At 40.9% G+C, this 17,934-nt stretch overlaps 2 protein-coding genes across 5 annotated transcripts; one reads left to right on the top strand and one right to left on the bottom strand.

Annotated features, from left to right (window-relative positions):
* Positions 1 to 206: 206 nt before the first annotated feature.
* Positions 207 to 7,826, top strand: LOC144542734 (GDNF-inducible zinc finger protein 1-like). Of its 2 annotated transcripts, none has more exons than XM_078289754.1 (8): positions 207 to 265; positions 720 to 1,714; positions 2,108 to 2,291; positions 2,537 to 2,706; positions 3,878 to 3,972; positions 5,566 to 5,733; positions 5,969 to 6,126; positions 6,560 to 7,826. In XM_078289754.1, the coding sequence occupies exons 2-8, from the start codon at positions 735 to 737 to the stop codon at positions 7,160 to 7,162; spliced, it is 2,358 nt and encodes a 785-aa protein (XP_078145880.1). In that variant the 5' UTR covers positions 207 to 265; positions 720 to 734; the 3' UTR covers positions 7,163 to 7,826. The 2 variants fall into 2 exon arrangements, with proteins under 2 accessions (XP_078145880.1, XP_078145881.1); XM_078289755.1 differs by having other exon boundaries at positions 244 to 265; positions 723 to 1,714.
* A 140-nt stretch (positions 7,827 to 7,966) lies between these two features.
* On the bottom strand, positions 7,967 to 15,742 carry napbb (N-ethylmaleimide-sensitive factor attachment protein, beta b). Of its 3 annotated transcripts, XM_071923335.2 has the most exons (11): positions 15,577 to 15,742; positions 13,869 to 13,948; positions 13,498 to 13,614; positions 12,354 to 12,400; positions 11,486 to 11,563; positions 11,294 to 11,349; positions 10,200 to 10,284; positions 9,988 to 10,092; positions 9,848 to 9,916; positions 9,701 to 9,751; positions 7,967 to 9,082 (listed from the first exon to the last, which is right to left on the bottom strand). In XM_071923335.2, the coding sequence occupies exons 1-11, from the start codon at positions 15,675 to 15,677 to the stop codon at positions 8,981 to 8,983; spliced, it is 891 nt and encodes a 296-aa protein (XP_071779436.1). In that variant the 5' UTR covers positions 15,678 to 15,742; the 3' UTR covers positions 7,967 to 8,980. The 3 variants fall into 3 exon arrangements, with proteins under 3 accessions (XP_071779436.1, XP_071779439.1, XP_078145882.1); XM_071923338.2 differs by lacking the exon at positions 12,354 to 12,400 and having other exon boundaries at positions 15,577 to 15,606; XM_078289756.1 differs by lacking the exons at positions 12,354 to 12,400; positions 13,869 to 13,948; positions 15,577 to 15,742 and having other exon boundaries at positions 13,498 to 13,625.
* Positions 15,743 to 17,934: the final 2,192 nt, after the last annotated feature.

Raw genomic sequence — 17,934 nt, 5'->3', positions numbered from 1 at the left:
TGACAATAACAGGCTCTGTAGTTTATCTCTTATGTGTGGGTTATGCGGGTTTAGTCCATAAACTGATCCAGGGGCGTTTTTATTAGTGATACAAGGCTTGTAAATGGGACCGCTATAAATGAAGTACTGATCTCAAATCAGCCACCACGGAACCGGATGTCGTTACAGAAAGAGACGAATCTCGTTTTCGGGAGCAATTTCTACAGGAAATACTTTCAGCTCTAGACCGTGTTTTGTGAAGGGCTGCAGTTTTACCGAGCTTACGGTAAGAGTAAAAGTTGGTCGTGGTTGTTTAAGTTTCACAGAATAGCGTATTGTTTATTGTGGGCTAACAGTGTTAGCTAACCTAGCTTGCTAGCTGTTGTGTCTGAAGCTAACGTTAGCACCAAAAATCGCATCATATGGATCAGCATCAAAGTCAGTGGATGTAGATGCTCCTGGTGATTTGTTTACCATGTCTCTATATTGCCCTCATTTGTGGTTTTGCAGGTGCACCTAATTTAGGTGAGAACAGTTTCCAAACATTAAAACATTAGAACATTAGCTGCCTCTTGTGCCGTTGAGCAAGGCAGTTAGTTAGCCTTGTGTGTGTTTGTTTGTGTGTGTGTGTGTGTGTGTGTTTGTGTGTGTGCGCGCGCACATAAGACAGAGAAAGTGTAATAGACACATGCACATGATGGCTAAACCAGGCCTCCCATACATATTGTTGTTTTTCTCAGCAGCACCAATGAATCATGGGTGACAGAGTGGTGCAGCTCGCCTCTAAGACCCACCATGAAAACATCCTGGGTTCTCTGCATCAGCTGCGGCTGCGAGGTCAGCTGAGTGACGTTACGGTGCAGGTAGACTACCAGGGAGACGTGGAGGAGTTTCAGGCTCACCAGGTGATGCTCGCAGCATCCAGTGGCTACTTCAAGAGTATTCTCCTGTCCCAGGATGCTGCTCCTGATAAATTATTACTCTCAAATATGCACACCACCGATTTCTCCAAGTTTTTGGAATTTGTGTACACCGGTAAAGTGGAAGTCACCAGAGACAAGATTGATGACATCCGAGAAGCGGCGCTACTTCTGGACTGCAAGGATCTTTCAGAGGTTTGTGGTGAGGCCTTGTGTGCTGGAGACTCACAAGAACCTACAAAGGTTACATCTTCATTATCACAAGATGCAGAAATGGCTGACTTGGATGGTGCAGAGACAGCACCAAGGACCAGAGGGAAGAAACAGCCTAAAAGAGTATTTCTGAAGCGGCTGCGCTCTCCAAAGAGCTCAGAGAGAGAAGAAGACCGCTCAAAAAGGTTGAAGGCAAAAGACTCAGCCATGGATAAAGAAGAAGCCAAGCCTGAAGAGGGAGGAGGCAGACGGCTGAGCGTTAGGCTGACAGGTGGTAAATTCCACGCAAACACCAATGAAGAGACAGAGGAGAGTCAGAATGGAGCTCAACCTAAGACTTGGCCAGAGAGACAGGCTGAGAAGGGAGAAGAGATTTTGTTGGAAATGCCAGCCTCTGATGATGAGGGGGAGGAGGAGGAGGAGGAGGAGGAGGAGGACGTGCCGAGCGACGACCCTAACGACCCCTTGTACTTGTCTCTGGAGGAGGAGAAGAAGGAGGGGGAGTCCCAGAGGACATTAAAAAGAACATCCAAGGCCCAGTTCCAGTGTGGGAAGTGCCAGCGCACCTTCCACTATGAGAGAAGCTACTTGAAGCACATCAGGTGGGACATAATCCTGTTCCATGTGTTCCGTTTGATTGATGAATATATGAATTATGTTCCCTAACTGGAACTGAATGTTGTTTTTTTTCATCCTGAAATGTATTGTCTAATTTGAGATCGTTAAACATGTGCTTACATTTGTAATGTTTGTAAACACTGGTGCAAAATAGACATGTGTTTTGAATTATGATGGGTTAAGAAGTTTCTCAAAGCCTTATTCGCCATCTACAACTCAAACTCTTCAAGAATATATGTGTCAATATGCCCAGGATTTAGATGGTCAAAAATTGCTAGTAATTGCTAAATAGTTGTATCTATAAGGGGTATGTTCCATGATCATAAATGTGTTTGGCTTCTGTTAATTCTGCAACCTGTCACTGCTCTCTCCACCAGTACGTACCATGAAGTGAAAGCAGAAGTCACTTATTGCTGTGACACCTGCCAGCAGACCTTTGCTAACCATGACAACCTGAAGATCCACGAGAAGCACGTCCACAACGATGAGAGGCTCTTCGCCTGCCAAGTCTGCAACAAGACCTTCAAACGCAAGAAGGATGTTGTCCACCACCAACGGCAGGTGAGGATTAAAGGAAAAATCCAGCTATTGGCGATGTATCTTGCATTTTTGGACCCCTTTCCTGTGTGCAGTTCTGGATATTGAGCATCAAAGATTTGACATACCATCTGACAAAACTGTTATGAACTTCCTATCCTATCCTTTCCTAAATATTTAACCCCAAATCGTTCTTTGTAAAAAAGTATGTTTCTCGTTATTTCCTGAGTTGGGCATCGTCCCATAATCACATCCCTGCTGCTGCCCAGGTACATGAAGGTGGCAGAATGCGACATGTGTGTCCGGACTGTGGAAAGACACTCAGCTCCAAAGCTGCCCTGTTGCTGCATGAGAGAACACACACGGGTATCAAGCCCTTTGAGTGCACCGACTGTGGGGCCAAGTTTACCCAGAACTCTGCCCTCAAGAAACACCACAGGTACTGAGCTATACTGTACTCTGATGATAAAACTAAACTCTGATCAAATGAAACTAAAACTGGGGCAACAGTAGCCAAGACGTTTGGGAGAAGTGAGGGAACGAGCAACACTCTCCCCTCCTTGACCAAGACACTTAGGCCCAGATTCACTAAAAGATTGTGCAGGGAAGAGCATGTGCTATATCAAAATGACCAAATCATAATAGTTATTTGTAGGTGAGGCCATGTAAATCAAGATTGCAGCCAATTCAGTAACACTTCACAACACCAACTGCCCTTAATTATTGTAATGTGTATAAGATCCTTTGAAAGATGCTGTAAAGACTTAACGCCAAGAGATTTGGCCATTCAGAATGGCTGCTATATCATTGCTGGAAGATGTATGCATTGCTGGCAAGGGAGAAGGTATCCCATCCTAGAATTGCACATCAGATTAGAGAATTATTATTGTTTTATCATTTAAATGCTTTCTTTTTTTCCACACATTTTTCCTTTCTTCACTTGTATTATGTTGCTTCGTTTTGTCATTTTAAACTAAAATGCCAATAAATATATCCTTGGAAAAAAAAAATGCTCAAGGAAATGCTCCAATTAAAAAATGCTCCAGGGGTGCTTAAGGGTGCAAGCCTTGGTGGATTAGTCTTAAAGCTGAAGCATGCTACTTGCGCTTGCAGCTGGTGATGGACCACCTATGATCCATGTCAGTCCAATCATCAGTTGTGAACAGAAATCATTTTTTCCCAGAGCCAGAAACCAGAGAGCCAAGGCTTGAATCTGTGATGTCATCAACAGCCTGAAGGTGCTGCATTGGTAATGAATAGGAGACATTTCTGAGTGTGAATGTTAATTTGAGCTTTTCCTCCCTCCACAAGTTTTATTTTATAGCAAAGCCACCAATTCTAGACTACAAAATGTGCACATATACCCAGAAAATCATTTTTGGTAATGTAACAGTCTGCCTTTTTTTTATTTGTCTACTTAGATTAATATTATTGAGTTGATTCTCAGTAGAAGTGTACAGTGGGTGACAGATTACGGAGGACAAACACTGCTCCCTTATTTGTGGCTATGACAGGTGAATGTTCACTTATACATACTCATGGCATATAGATGAGGGTCTGAAATTCAGTTCCATTCCCCTTCACTGTTTTCTGTTTTTTCCAATATTTAGGACTCACACAGGAGAGAAGCTGTTTGCTTGTGACCAGTGTGATGCCAGGTTCACTCACAGGTACATGCTGTCCTATCATAAGAGATCTCACACAGGTAAGTATGATTAGTAATAATAAAAAACTGCAATGGAAAGTGTAATTGCCAAAATGCTACATATCCACTTTTGGAAGAAAAAAAAAAATCACCACCTGACTTTCATCATTCAATTTGTCTAAAATGTAGAGGATCGGTTCAGTATTATAAAGTAAAGTATTATCATTTTGTCAATCAAGGATGTAATATATAAATGTAATATTCAAAGAAGAGACCAGTTGTGTCGCTGAGGGTCTACACAGCTATATGGAATATACCACACTCATTTCTTAGGAATAATATTCATATTTTTGAGGTTTGGGTCACAGTGTATTAAGGATGGATATCACTTGAAAATTTCTGTACTGGTAATTTTTTTGATACCGATGTTGGGTTAAAGCTCATTATGTAATGTAATAGCCTCATTTTTTTGACTACGTAATTTTTTCCCATTATTTTTCCCAACTGAAATAAATAACATTTAAATGTGAAATTTACTATGGATTTATTTTTCTTCTTCACTTTAACAGTAGAAAACAGTCAAAACCATCAGATTTAAAGACCTTATAACTATTAAAAGTATTTATTTAACAGCTTACATTTGAAATATTTAGAACTATACCTCTCTCCAGTAGTATTATCAGAGGAGGTTGGTAATAAAGTAAAAAATAATTTACTGGGGGAACCGTGGTAATCCAGGGACATAGCAGTGTGAATGTGTCACACGTCACCCACACTACAGCAAAACTGACAAAACTCTCTTCAAGTTGTTCCATATCATTGTAATGCCAGATGCAGCAGCTCCTGCACTCCTCCACTATTTTCTCTATTTTTCTTGGCACTTTTCTCATCTCTTCCTGTTATTGCTTATTTTAATGTGTATTTTATTTGTGTGCTTCTATTCTTTTTTCCCTGCTGAATCCTTTTACTTTTGACGCTGCAACTGACCTATTTTCCCCAGGAGGATCAATAAAGTTTCATCTCATCTAAAGAGTGATGCTGCTCTAACCCGCCGCTGGTTATACAGCCTTTGTACAGTAATCCAGATGCCAGATGCGCAAGTCGGTAATTGCGTGAAATACCAGATGTCGATCCGGACGGGATTAAAATTACCCGAGGACATCAGAGTTAGCTCTAAATAAAGCAAGTTAATTTAAGATGGAAGTTTTACTGAGGTAGTCAGAGAATCACTGACATGTTTGTTCTGGACAGGACAAATTTCCTGTGGTTTTGAGGTAAAAAATCACCAGACTTCCCCTGGTAATACAAATGCTGTCTGTCAACAATCCTCCACATTTAGAACTATTTCAAGACTATCAAGTGCTAGTACATTTTCTATGCATTTACGTAAAATTCAGTTTAAGATGTTTTTTTTTTAATTTCCTTTGCCTCAATTTAACATTGTGCAACATTGTGTACTTACTTTGAGAAAACGAAGAGAAGAAGATGTCGTGATTCAGTAGTCGGTCGTACTGACATGATTCGGGAGCCTTATGTAAACTAAGCCTTTTTCGACCAAGAATTTATCAATGAGTGCTAATGAAGACAAAGCTATCTACACATACCAGACTAAAAGTGATCACATTGTTCTTTTGCTGTGTTTTGTCTTGCCAGGAGAGAAGCCTTTTATATGCAACGCCTGCGGGAAAAGCTTTGCGACCAAAGAATACCTGAGACACCACTCAATCATCCACACCGGCTCCAAGCCGTACAAGTGCGAACAGTGCGGCCGAGGCTTCGCTCAGAAAACTTCCCTCCAGCAGCATCTAAAAACACACACGGGTAATTGCTTTAAAACAGGGCAGGAAGCATTTACATATATTGAAGGCCTGGAGCCAGAGGGGCGTCAGTAGGTTTCAGCAAACTTTACAGGAGAGCCAAAACAAAGCTGAAAAATGTGCTTTCAGTGCTCTTATCTTCCTCACTGTTCTCCCCTTGAAAATATTTGCACTCCGGTACTGATGAGATTCTTAATTTTATGTGTGTGTATGTGTGCTCCCTCTCTGGTGATTGTTAGGTGAGCGTCCGTACAGCTGTAAAGACTGTGAGAAGCAGTTCACCCAGCTCAATGCCCTCCAGAGGCACCAGCGCATTCACACAGGAGAGAAACCCTACATGTGTGGTCTCTGTAACCGCACCTTCACAGACAAGTCTACCTTCCGTAGGCACATTATGGTGAGCGAGGCAGACCTCACTATAGTAATACCGCCAGAAAGGGTGTTATTATGTGTACAACAGTGATAAATCTACTGTTGACAGCACGAAAGTACATGCAAGTATATGCATATGCATATACAGTTCAAAAGCTAATTCGAGCCCCTCAGGAATGGAGTGTTTTTTAATCATAATGGTTCATTATGCTTTGTGTAATCTAGTTTGTGATTGAAGTGCTATTTATTGGGATATATTTTTATCGCAGTGCATCTTTTGTTCATTATGCCTCTTTGATAAACCAGTAATTTCAGCAGTCTGAGGTTTACATGAATGAGGCTCAACTGTAGTTTGCTCCAACCCAGTTTTTTTTTTCAAACAAAAAGGATGTGTTCTCCATTCTTTATTGTCCCTTGTTTATTATTGCAAAAATAACATCAGCTTTTATAATCCCCAGACTCATGACACAGATGCCCCCTGGAAGAACTACCTGGTGGTGCTGGAGGGAAATGTGGAGGGGAAGAAACCCAAAGCTCCTGCCAAGGGGAAAGCAGAAAAAGCAGGAGCAGGGGAGAAACAGAGCAAAGCTGGAGGTGCTGCTGCTGCTGGTGTGAAGGCCCAGGCTGAGGCCATAGTGGTGCCAGCTGAGCCAGTCAGTCTGTCAGCCGACTGGACCGGTCACGGCACCATTGCCCTGGTCAGTCACGGCGCTCTGGGCGGGATCACCGTCATCCACACCGAGGTGCCGCCGGGGACCCAGATCCAGCCCATCGTCACCACCGACAGCACAGGAGCCAGCGTCATTTCCATAGATGGCTCGGCCATTTCCGTCCCCTTCTCCCTGCCCGTCTCCATGGCTCACTCTATCCCCATGTCCTCCGCAGCCTCCTCCTCTCTCTCTGTACCCATCTCCCTCACTGTTCCTGTCACTGAAACCACGTTGGCTTCTGAGACTGAGGTTGCTCCAGAGACGGACATTTTGGAACCTGATATTCAGAAAATTGTTGTTGAGAAGGATTGTAGCACAGAACAGACAGCTGCTGTCTCAAGTGATGGATAGCAAAGGACAGCAGGGGAAATAAGTATTGATGAGGCTGAAGGAGCCTCAGCTGAAGACACTGTGTAGAGGATTCATTTGAATGTAAATAATTGTATTTGGGTGTAGGGGGTTTAAAACCCATTTCACTACTCCTTGTCAAGTTATTTTGTCTTGTACCTGGTGGTGGCTGATTGTACTTGTTTGACACAAAAAATGTCTGAATGTTTATTTTGACTGTGATGTTTTGACAGTATCACGGGCAAAAAACAAATGCTTCATTGTGAATCAGCCTCGTATGTGATGAGTATCTCATTGTATTCATTGCAAGTCCAAGAATCTGTTGAGCTGTAGTCACATTTTTAGATTACAAAGTTTACAATCTCAAAACCTTAATCTAATTACTAAGTGCAATTAAGCAGGAGGCATGCATATCATGGAAATTTTGGATCATGTAGCCTACACTAAAATAATGAATTAAAGCAAATGACGATTCATTATATATGATGATGTCACTGTTTGAAAGGTGAGGTCAACAGCAGCACAGTAGAAGCGTCAGCTGGGTTATAATATCTTTATTATTGTCCATTCGCACAAGCATACAGATCAAATCAAAGGTCCACTGTTGTTCCTTCTGGAAGAAGCTTGATATGTAGGGTGACTGACCCTTTAGTAAAAACTTTGGTCTGGCTCACACTAGTGAATGAAACACAACACTAAACTATACACAATGACATGCTTAGCAACTGGCCATTTGGAAGGTACACTGCACTAGTAAACCTTCAATGATAAGTTCACGACACAACACCGCACAAGATGAGTGACTGATGATGCACATTTCCTCAAGATTACTGCCTTGGAAATAAGGAGTAAGGGTTGCCTTGTCGGTGCTCTTCATTCAAAAACACATTTTTCACAGACAAACTATAAACCGCAGCTTACAGATTCAAACATTCAAAATAACATTACATTGGTAAATCCTCTCAAATATTAAAGAATAATAAAATCATAATACTATGTATAGAAAAAAAAAGCATCAGTGGGTGATAATTAGGTATGTATGTTTTTTAACAGTCTACACTTGATGCTTATCATTGCCCTTTAAGAAGAGTCTCCTCCCGTTTGTGACTATAAAATGGAAACAAATTCATTTTCATTGTGGCTGGAATGACTTGAGTTATAAGAACCACTGTGACATTGAAATTTGATTCTCCTACTGTGGGAACCCCAACAAATACAAATTAAGATAATACATTCTTGAAACCCATACACACTATGGATTGAACTTGGAATAAAACAATCATATGTACAGCAAACTAAAAACTTAATTTGTTTTAAATATATAATGAAAACTACATAAAAAACAAGTTGCATTTGACTAACAAATGATAACTGTACAAATCATGCAGTGCTTGTTCTCAATACTAACATCAGATTCAATACGCTTCACCACTCAGAAATCCCTCGGGTCAGATTTCAGCATAAAAGGGAAATGCAGCTATCCTCTAAACAGAGGTGAGGGCAAGAGGGTTTGCATCCTAACTAGGTTCAGTTATGCTTACAAGGAAAGCAAGGGCAGAACCCCGACAGACTAGTAGTGAGCAGTAAAACATTCAGAATCAACAGCAGACACTCCTCTCGAGACGCTCCACGGATTGCAGCAGTTACAATTTGGACATACTGTGTGATGGCGAACCTAGGCTGGGTAGTGCACGAAAAACAATATGTGGCGAGGTGAGTGACAGGGTGGGTGGGTGGGTGGGTGGGTGGGTGTGTGTGTGTGGGATAGCATGCCGTGATGGATTCGCCCCTCCATGCTGCATTTCCACCCTATGGCTCTGCTCACTTCAGATCCCCTTCATCACCCTGGATGGTCTTTTTGATGCGCAGCAGGAGGGTGGTGTGCCACTGGTCCAGACGGGAGATCGAGTCAAACTCCTTCACCTGCAGACGGACAGATGAGCTTGTGCAGTCAGTCACAGTTACACTACAGCTTTGCCCACTCTGTTTTAACGTGGCATATTACATACAACATATCACTATTTTGATGTTTTGCTGTATTTTCTGATGTATTTGGAAATGACAAAATAAATGTTTGTGGAGGTGCAATTCTTGCCACCAGTATTTTGTTTTTTCATGTCTTCATTTTGATATATATATTTGCCAACCTCTGGAACATGAATCCCATTGTTCGTACTCTGCCCTCTTTGACTTTAGGTGAACGTGGAAAAGCCTTTTTAGGGGCTCAGGTGTATGTGTTTACAAATCAGTATTGCATTGACGCACTGCATCAGGCTGTAACAGCTCCAAGCACACAGAAAGTCCTGGAGGGCACAATCCATAAATTTGGATTTTGGAATTGTTTTCATAACAAGGGATTCACATAAACTATAAGAGGCTAAGCAGTGGGGTTTCTGTGCTCACCAATAAGAATGAGTTTACTTAAAATTTTAGATAGAACAAGTGTACTCAGATCAATGCCAATGGAGGATGTCGTTATGAAACATCTGAACTAGGCCTAGTTTGAAACTTGAGGACTTCCTTAGGGTATACATGACTTACTGCGTCTGTGAAAGCTTCGCTGTTCTGTTCCTCATGAGCCTCCAGAAGTTTCTGTCAAACAAAAAATGTAGGTTAGTCACAGAAACAGAATGGATTGTGGGGGAAAAAAAGTAAGACTTTTATCAAATTCCTCCAAGTTCTAGCTACCTTCAACAGCTTGCATTCTCGAGAGTCTGAAAAAGCCGGGAACATCTCCTCATACTTTTCAACAGCAATCTGTGGAGACACAGAGTGTTAACATTCAACCGCACAACTCCTGAGACTGAGCCACAGAGGTATAAACTTGCCTTAGCGTTCAGCTCATCGACAATGAAATGGCAGAGGGAGGCTTTGAAGAAGTATTCTTTGGCGCTGTATTTCAGCAACGGGTTGTCCATGGTGTTGGCTCCAACCTAGACAAATCCAATTCATATGAAGTGTGTTAAAAATGTCAGTGCCACCAAGTCAGTACCAATTCAGCAAGGACAACAACACAAGTGCAGCAATTACACAAACACACCTGCTCATAGATCTCAATGGCCTTCTGGTACTGCTCCAACTGAGCGCTGTAAGCCCCCACCTTCAGCAGACACTTGTTGGCAGAGCTAAGAGGAAAAAGTGCATAAGACGAAGGAACACAACGCATACAGAATACACAAACATAAACTACATATATAGTAGGAGTGGGTGAAATCGATTCATGTGAGAATTGCGTTTGCTTTTTTGTGATTCTGCATCGATGCGCAAAAAAAGAAAAGAAAAGAAAATGGAGATCTGAGCGTTGTTTACATTCGTCATTCATGTTAGCTGCTTAACTCTGTCTTGATAGCTCATGGCAGTAAAATGTGTACACACAATTCATTTTTTCGTGAGATTCCACCAAAGAAGGAACTTTTAAGAGTCACACAGTATGTGAGCTGTCACATGAAGGACTGCTACGAACTTCGCCAAAGTCCATACAACAATCTGGCAAATGGTCTTGCAGAATATGAACAGGACCTTTTCTGAATCAGTAGGAGCCATCTGTAGGTTTGGCATACCAATGATCCACCTTTCTTCAACAAAAATGTAAACTTTTATAAAGGCAGCTGCCCACTGTGTTACGACTGCTGGCCCATTTAGTTGTTGAAACTGTTCAATTATGTACAACCAAAAGTTTTATGCTTTGTGAGTTTTGTTTATTATGCAGTCAAGAATAATGAAAATCACAATGCACTGAACTGAAAATTGTGATGCATCGGGAATCTTAGCCTTAAGAATGGAAACTGAATCGAATTGTAAGGACCCTGAAGATTCCCACACCTAATATAGTCTTATGAGTGATCAATACAAGGCGTGAAATGATACTACTCCCTCACTGCTGATACTGATTGTAAGTACTCAATTTTAAGCATCAGCCAATAAGAGTACCAATCCAATGCCTTACTTTTATTGAAAAATATAGTCTTACACCTTTAGTTTGGGGGTCAATAAGCAAAAGTGATTTAGAAATAACGGATTTTTCTCTTTCCCTTTGATTTCTCCCATTTACACATGGCTCTATCAGACTTTAGTACTGGAGAAATTCTCAGAGGCTGATAACCTACAGTATTTTACCCTGGGATGAAACAGTACCTGTTTGATTCTTCTCCTTTGTAGTAGTCTGCTGCTTGTTCATAATGTGCAATAGCCTTTAGAAAAAAGAAAAACAACGAATGCTGTAATCTAAAGTGATCCTCGAAATTAACATACCCAATAATGGGAATATTAATAATTACTGATAGCACTATGTAACTATTAAATGTACATGTACGCGTACACACATACCTTTTCGATATCCACCAGTTCAGACTCATAGATCTCTGCAATGCTGATGTGGTGTTTGGCTGCGATGGTGAATCTTCCCTGGAGGAGGAGGAGAGGAAATCATTACTAACTGGATCCACCCAGAGGAGCCTCTCTCCAGTCAATAGCAGTGCTACATTATATTCTCAGTGCAGAGAGAGGAGAGCACCAGCAGCAGCAGCTTGTGGCTTCACACCTAGAATGTATTAGCCTTTCAAATTAAACCACGCTTGAAGCACTGACTAACAAGGAGGGATTTGATCGAGGTATCCATGCACCTAACTGTATTTTTCTCAAGATTTGTGCTTTTTGAATAATGTTTTGGTGGGGGGCTCAACAAGAAGACCCGGGAGTGATCGATTAAAAAAGGGGGTGCTCCGATGAGGAGAAAGCCAACCTCCTCATTAGTGTCTCTGATTTGCCTGCTGCGACAATATGCATCTTAGATTCCTTGGTAAAAGAACATGGTTAAAAAAAAAAATCACACTGCACTAATAGATACTTCACTGCTGTAGATATACTCAATATTAGCAACTTTCTAAGCATCACATGCAGACATAAAATCACTTGGGTTGGCTCTCCACTGCAGTCACAAGAGAAATTATATTATATTCTCTCATTTAACTATCATTTACTACAAGTAAATATTTGACAGTTAGCACAATACAATGCTACATGCTACTACGTCTCCAGAAATGACAATCACAAGACAAATTATCTTGCCACTTACAGAGTAACATGCTGTGCACAATTCAAGAAAAGTTCACATCAGACAGTGAGCACAAAGGTAAGAGTGGATATGACTAGATTTACTGTACAGATGGAAGCTTTCTGTCTATGTGCATCTTACCATGTCTGTGTATATATCGATGGCTGCATTTAAACACTTGATTGCCTCTATTGGCAGCATAAAGGGAAGAGGAGGGAGTGGTTAGACACAACATTTGTTAGCTTTGTTAAAATCAGACAGACCCTTCAACAGCACAGCATACAGTATCAATCTACATGGGGTGTTTATTCAATGGGGTGAAATGGGGATGAAAAGTAAAAGCAAATAAAGTTTTATTATATCTTGCCTTTAGACAGATGTTAGATAGTAGAGGATAAATACATACAACACCAGCACATGCAAGACCCTGTGATCTAGGGCTAAAACCACCACCTCTTTTTTTCCTTCTGGCTTGCTGAGAATCATCTGGGTGTGGGGGATATGAAATGTAAATTTTTGCTGCTGATGTGGTCCTGTATGTCAAAGCCACCCATGCACACAGCATGGCAAACAAAGCCAGATAATACCCAGCCAGCTACCATCCCCCAGACCACTGGCGGCTACTATACTTAGGAGAATATTAAATGAAGCCGCAGAGAGGACAAAGAGGACCATAAATCAGCTAAATGCCATTCAATTCAAGGGCAATATGTTCAGCACATTGTAATTCATCAACTGCTTCCATTAGCCAACAGCGACACAAATAAGACGGATTGTAAAAGGCAAGATTTGCCTCGTAATAAAGTGCAGCCTGGTAGCTAGAGACTCAGTGGTTGACTGTCCTGATTTCTGAAGCTCTGGTAAACTGACAACATTGTGAGAATTCAGCCGGCAGTCAATTCTGTACTCCAGGAAAATGCTTGATCTACCATGACTCATCTCTGGAGAATTAACTTGTTTCCCAGCAGAGGACTTGTCCCACTTTATTAGCCTTATTTCCACACTGCTGGCTGTGGGAATCCTCTGACTGGCCAACTTTACGACAGCAGCCGAAACAATATTCATGAAACACACTAAAAGATAAGGATTCTGATAATGCATAGCTATTTTTTCAAGGAGTGACATCTAGAGAAGAATACATCTGCGATAAATAACTTGATACACTAAATGCATCATTAACCTATATAAGTGTGAGTTCAAGGAGAATGAAAAATTCAGGCACTAAAACAGTGTGAGGTTGTTTGAAGTAAATGCAATGAGTTAATAGTACAACAGCCAGTCTCACCGTTTGGGTCAGCCTTCTTGAAAGCGTTTCCTGCGTCGATGAAACTGGTGGCACAGTCATGCTTGTTCTGGAGCTGCATGTGGAGACGAGCGGCCTTGCAGAAAGCATTTCCAGCAGCTGGAGACAGAAGAAAGTGAGAAGAAGGGCAGAAACATACATGCACACATATACTTTGCATTTAGCTTACACTCAACACTATGCAAATCGTTCCACCTTTTTACTTGCGGCACCTTCAGAAGTGCTGTGCTTTGCAGTTATACAGTGGGAAGCACAGTGCCAAGAAACAGCACATAAGCCTACAATCTCTCAAGCGTGTGGCAAATTATAGGTAAGATATCTTTAGTGGTATGGAATTAAACTGCCTATCGCACCGCTCCAGTTCTTGGCCATCTTGAACATGTTGGCTGCTCTGCAGTACATCTCACACGCCTCTTCCACTTTGTGAGGTCCTCTAGACAAAGACAGGAGAAAGAAAGCAGGTGTACATGAATTTAATAGACAGTAGTACAAGTTTTCATGTAGTTTCCAGGGAACACTAAGGTCAAACTGGTAAAAAGATCACCAGCCTGGCCGACATAGTGTAATGATGGTTCTCACAAATTAAACTGCATCTTATTAAGAGGTTTAGGGTGATGAACAGACCACCAAGCTGTTGTATTTCTCAGGAAGCTGTGTTATTCAGATTGGTGGTCTTATATAAAACCTGCTATAGGCATTACAGCTCTCTCTCCCTCCGTGACATGAAGTGGGCCCCTGGGAGCTCACTGGGCCTGGACTTGTAATAATTCTCTGGCCGTCCAATCATGATGGACGATTACATCATTGCTTAGCTAGCTTTGTCATTCTAAAGCCCCTCAAGAGTTATCAGGCACAGCAACTGAAGACTCGTAACAACTGGGGTCAAAAAGGACGGAGACTGGGAACAAAACTGAGTCACGCAGGCCCACAAGCTACAAGCTTTTTGTACTTGCGCACACACACACACACACACACACACACACACACACACAAACAAAACCTCTCCTATTCTGTGTCTATTACACAGTCATATATGCAAATGTTAGAAGAAATGCATGGTTTAGGTTTACAAAGCACCCTGTTGTCCTAAATCAAAAACATGCTTCACTTTTATGGGAAAACAGGACAATTATTTCTAAAAATGCTACCAATCTTGTAATTTACAGCTATTAGTTCAACTGTTGATGTATATTTTACATAGAGGCAGCTGTTGTGTTACTAAAATGAAAGATTGACCTAAGCCTATCCAGCTAAATATAAGCTATGTCGTGTGAAATGAAATCTCCAGCCTGCATTTTAACATCATAACAACATCTGGTATCCTGCATGTTTGCCTAACATTCCCTTTAAAAACCTCGGTGTAGGTGTTGCTGTCACTATCTGAGGTGTTAATGTCTGCACTAATGAAAGAAAACCGTTAGTTTAATCACCCCATAACTGAACACTGCTGAGTTTAATGCAATACATGGACACACATTCCCCACTGCCTTTGGGCTTATAACGTTTGCCAAGAGTGTTCACTTTGAGGGTGTTTCTTTCTTGGCATGTGAATGCTGGAAAATGATAACAAAAATCTGGGGTCAAGAGGCAAGTGAACAAAAAATCACCTTCACAGAAAGTAAAACCATATATCTACGGTTGTATAAGATGCCTATGATAGCAGAAATTGGGTGAAATACCTGGAAGGTGATTGCAATCAAAATCTTGCAGACAGTCTATAGGCTTATGATTACAGTTGACTGCGTAGCTGTCTAGCAAACACTGACTACATTGACAGTGGGAGGGAGTCGTGACCTGCTGGCTTGTTTACATTGTAATAACGGTAACAGCTAAATGGTAATCAGAGACTTTTGAATGTCACGTATTCTCCCCTGTGGTTTTACATCTAGCCACCGATTTATAACATGTCCTGCTAGTTAAAAACATCGAGAAGTAGCTGAATGTGTGCTTAAATAGAAACAGGCTGCGTGCCAAGTTTGCTAGCTGTCATGAGCTGCTTGCTAACAGTTATCGCTAGCTAGCTGTTTGTTCTTTGGTGCAGTGCTGTTGTCAGTGTCTTACCCTCCAAACATCCCTCCTAAGAAAGAGCCAGAGGACTTCACTTTTTTGTCAGCATCAGCCATGAGCTGAATCGCTTCCTTTTCTTTCCCAGAGTTGTCCATTCTGTTGTATTTAGTAGAAATTCAAACTTATGGTTAGCCAAAAAATACCCGCAGAGACTTCTGCTCTGGATAGTGAGGATTACAGTCGATGGTTTTACTTAGCGTAGGCGTGCACCTGTGAGTAGCTTTGGCGAGTAACGAGGCATCATGGGACTTGGAGTGTCTTCCGTGACAAACACAGTTGGCCTTAAGGCGCACGAAACTACAACTCCCGGGAAAATAAGAAGCAGTTTTTTAAAGCCCGTGTTACGTAATATCAGTTAGCATTTCGCATAAAGGATATTTTTGTGACAGTGTATTTTCAGTCATGAAATTTGACCCAAACCATCAAGTCACATTTTATTTTCACACCTTCATAAAAATAAATAAATAATAATAATAATAAAAAAATACGCTGTAAAAGAAGCAACATAATCTGTGTACATTGCATTCATGTGCAGCAGAGGGCGCTAAAATATTACTGCTAAAATCTACTATGATAAAACCTCCTTCCTAAAATCTGGTAATCAGGAAACACAACCTTTTCCTTACTGACCCTGGATCAGAAATCAGGAATGTGGATGGTATAAACTCAGTAGGCTATATTCACCACAGGCCGGCATAAATTAGGATTTAAATTCATATTACACATCATAAAAGTGCTATCAAAGTGATTAAAGTGATACAAGGATAGAGAAGTGCAGTGCATAGTCAATAAATCATCCAAAATTATTGGCACCTCCCTCCCATCAGTTGAATCACTATATCACAAACGCACAATCAAAAGAGCAAAAAAAATAATCTCAGACCCCTCTCACCCTGCTCACCACCTTTTCCAACTGATGCCCTCTAGGAGGCGCTATAGGTCCCTGCCCACCAAATCATCCCGTTTTGAAAACAGTTTTTTCCCCACTGCAATAAGGACTCTGAACACTTCTCACTAACCCTGACAGATGTACCTGCACTTTAAAACTCTTGTGTCAATCTTGTAAATATTGTCTGTGATTTCTGTCTTGTGGTAATCTGTGTATATTGTCTGTTGTGCCAGTCATGTGATGCTGATATCTGTCTATGTTTGAAGTTACTGACAATGTTGAATTGAGCTTACCCACCATGCTGTACCGAAAGCAAATTCCACCGACCCCGGTCGTGTGGTCATTAATTAATAAATGAAAAATGAAATGAAATAAATGAAGATAGAAACCAAAGAATAAATTATTATTTTTCTTAAACTGTTGTTTTTTGTTTAAATTGGTGGTTGTTTGCCTTTATGAGTCACCGAGTGGAGGTCAAAGTTTAGTTTTTATTTACTACTATAACACTGCAGAGAATGCCTTTGACCACACCACTTGAAACTTGAAAATATTTGTTCACATTGTACTGATTGCATATATCTAGAACATAAACAATGTTTTGTTGTTCAGCAGTTAAGGTATTGCTGACAGAAATCAAACTTCTGGTGTGAGCTGGATAGTGACAATTGTGTGAAGGTTTGTAAGGCTTCATAGTCGTAACTGTGGTTAATATGCAGTCCAAAAACCACTGGCTGTATTTTTGTTAAATCCAATGACCCCAATGACTCCATTTTCATATCAGTTAACCCCACATGGAGTCCCAATAGCCTGTTATAACCCAAACCAAAGGGGCAATATGCATCTTGTAATTTTAAATTCTCATGAGTAATCTAATATGCAGTTCATGATCTAGTTTTGTATGAACAGTTAATTTATACTTTAACAATACAGGACATAAAGAAATAAGATCAGTTTCAAGGTCCACTCCGATATAGATGATCCACCACTCAAGATTATCATCCTGAGATAATGAAGAAAACCCATACCATCATTAGTGCCTACTATTACAACTACTGTTCTCTCTCTGGAGTGTTTGGCTGTTATATAATTCATGATTAATTGTTCTGAGAAGTGATATAACAGGTCTGTCCACCTGCGCATGTTGGCATATCATGACCAAACCTGCAGTGCTAGCAGCACATGGATGGCATGTCTGGGTACTTTGCAGGGTAAAGCTAACAGGGTGGAGATGCTATCAAGTTGTTATTACGCCTTTAACATTACCTTACTAATTCCATTATGGACAAATATGTGAACGGTAACATAGAAAACATCATGACAAGCCAATAAAATTTCAAATTAGATTTTTAGATTTAGCTCACAGAGAATGTGGTTTGAATGGGAATCTATAAGCAGGGATTGATTGTGTTGTGGTGTGTTATCGTCACCTAGCCCTAAAGAAATAAGCCACATCTCATTAACTA

Source organism: Centroberyx gerrardi, chromosome 18 (assembly GCF_048128805.1).
Source record: "Centroberyx gerrardi isolate f3 chromosome 18, fCenGer3.hap1.cur.20231027, whole genome shotgun sequence".
Classification (NCBI taxonomy): Eukaryota; Metazoa; Chordata; class Actinopteri; order Beryciformes; family Berycidae; genus Centroberyx; species Centroberyx gerrardi.
This window is presented reverse-complemented; position numbering and strand designations above follow the sequence as displayed.

Coding starts and splice junctions, on each gene's coding strand:
- napbb (XM_071923335.2), bottom strand. CDS start 15,677: ATGGACAACTCTGGGAAAGAAAAGGAAGCGATTCAGCTCATGGCTGAT. Junction 13,949..15,576: donor TTAGGAGGGATGTTTGGAGG/GTAAGACACTGA, acceptor GTCTTTGTCTAG/AGGACCTCACAAAGTGGAAG. Junction 9,917..9,987: donor TCGATGAGCTGAACGCTAAG/GCAAGTTTATAC, acceptor GTGTCTCCACAG/ATTGCTGTTGAAAAGTATGA.
- LOC144542734 (XM_078289754.1), top strand. CDS start 735: ATGGGTGACAGAGTGGTGCAGCTCGCCTCTAAGACCCACCATGAAAAC. Junction 1,715..2,107: donor AGCTACTTGAAGCACATCAG/GTGGGACATAAT, acceptor TCTCTCCACCAG/TACGTACCATGAAGTGAAAG. Junction 5,734..5,968: donor GCATCTAAAAACACACACGG/GTAATTGCTTTA, acceptor GGTGATTGTTAG/GTGAGCGTCCGTACAGCTGT.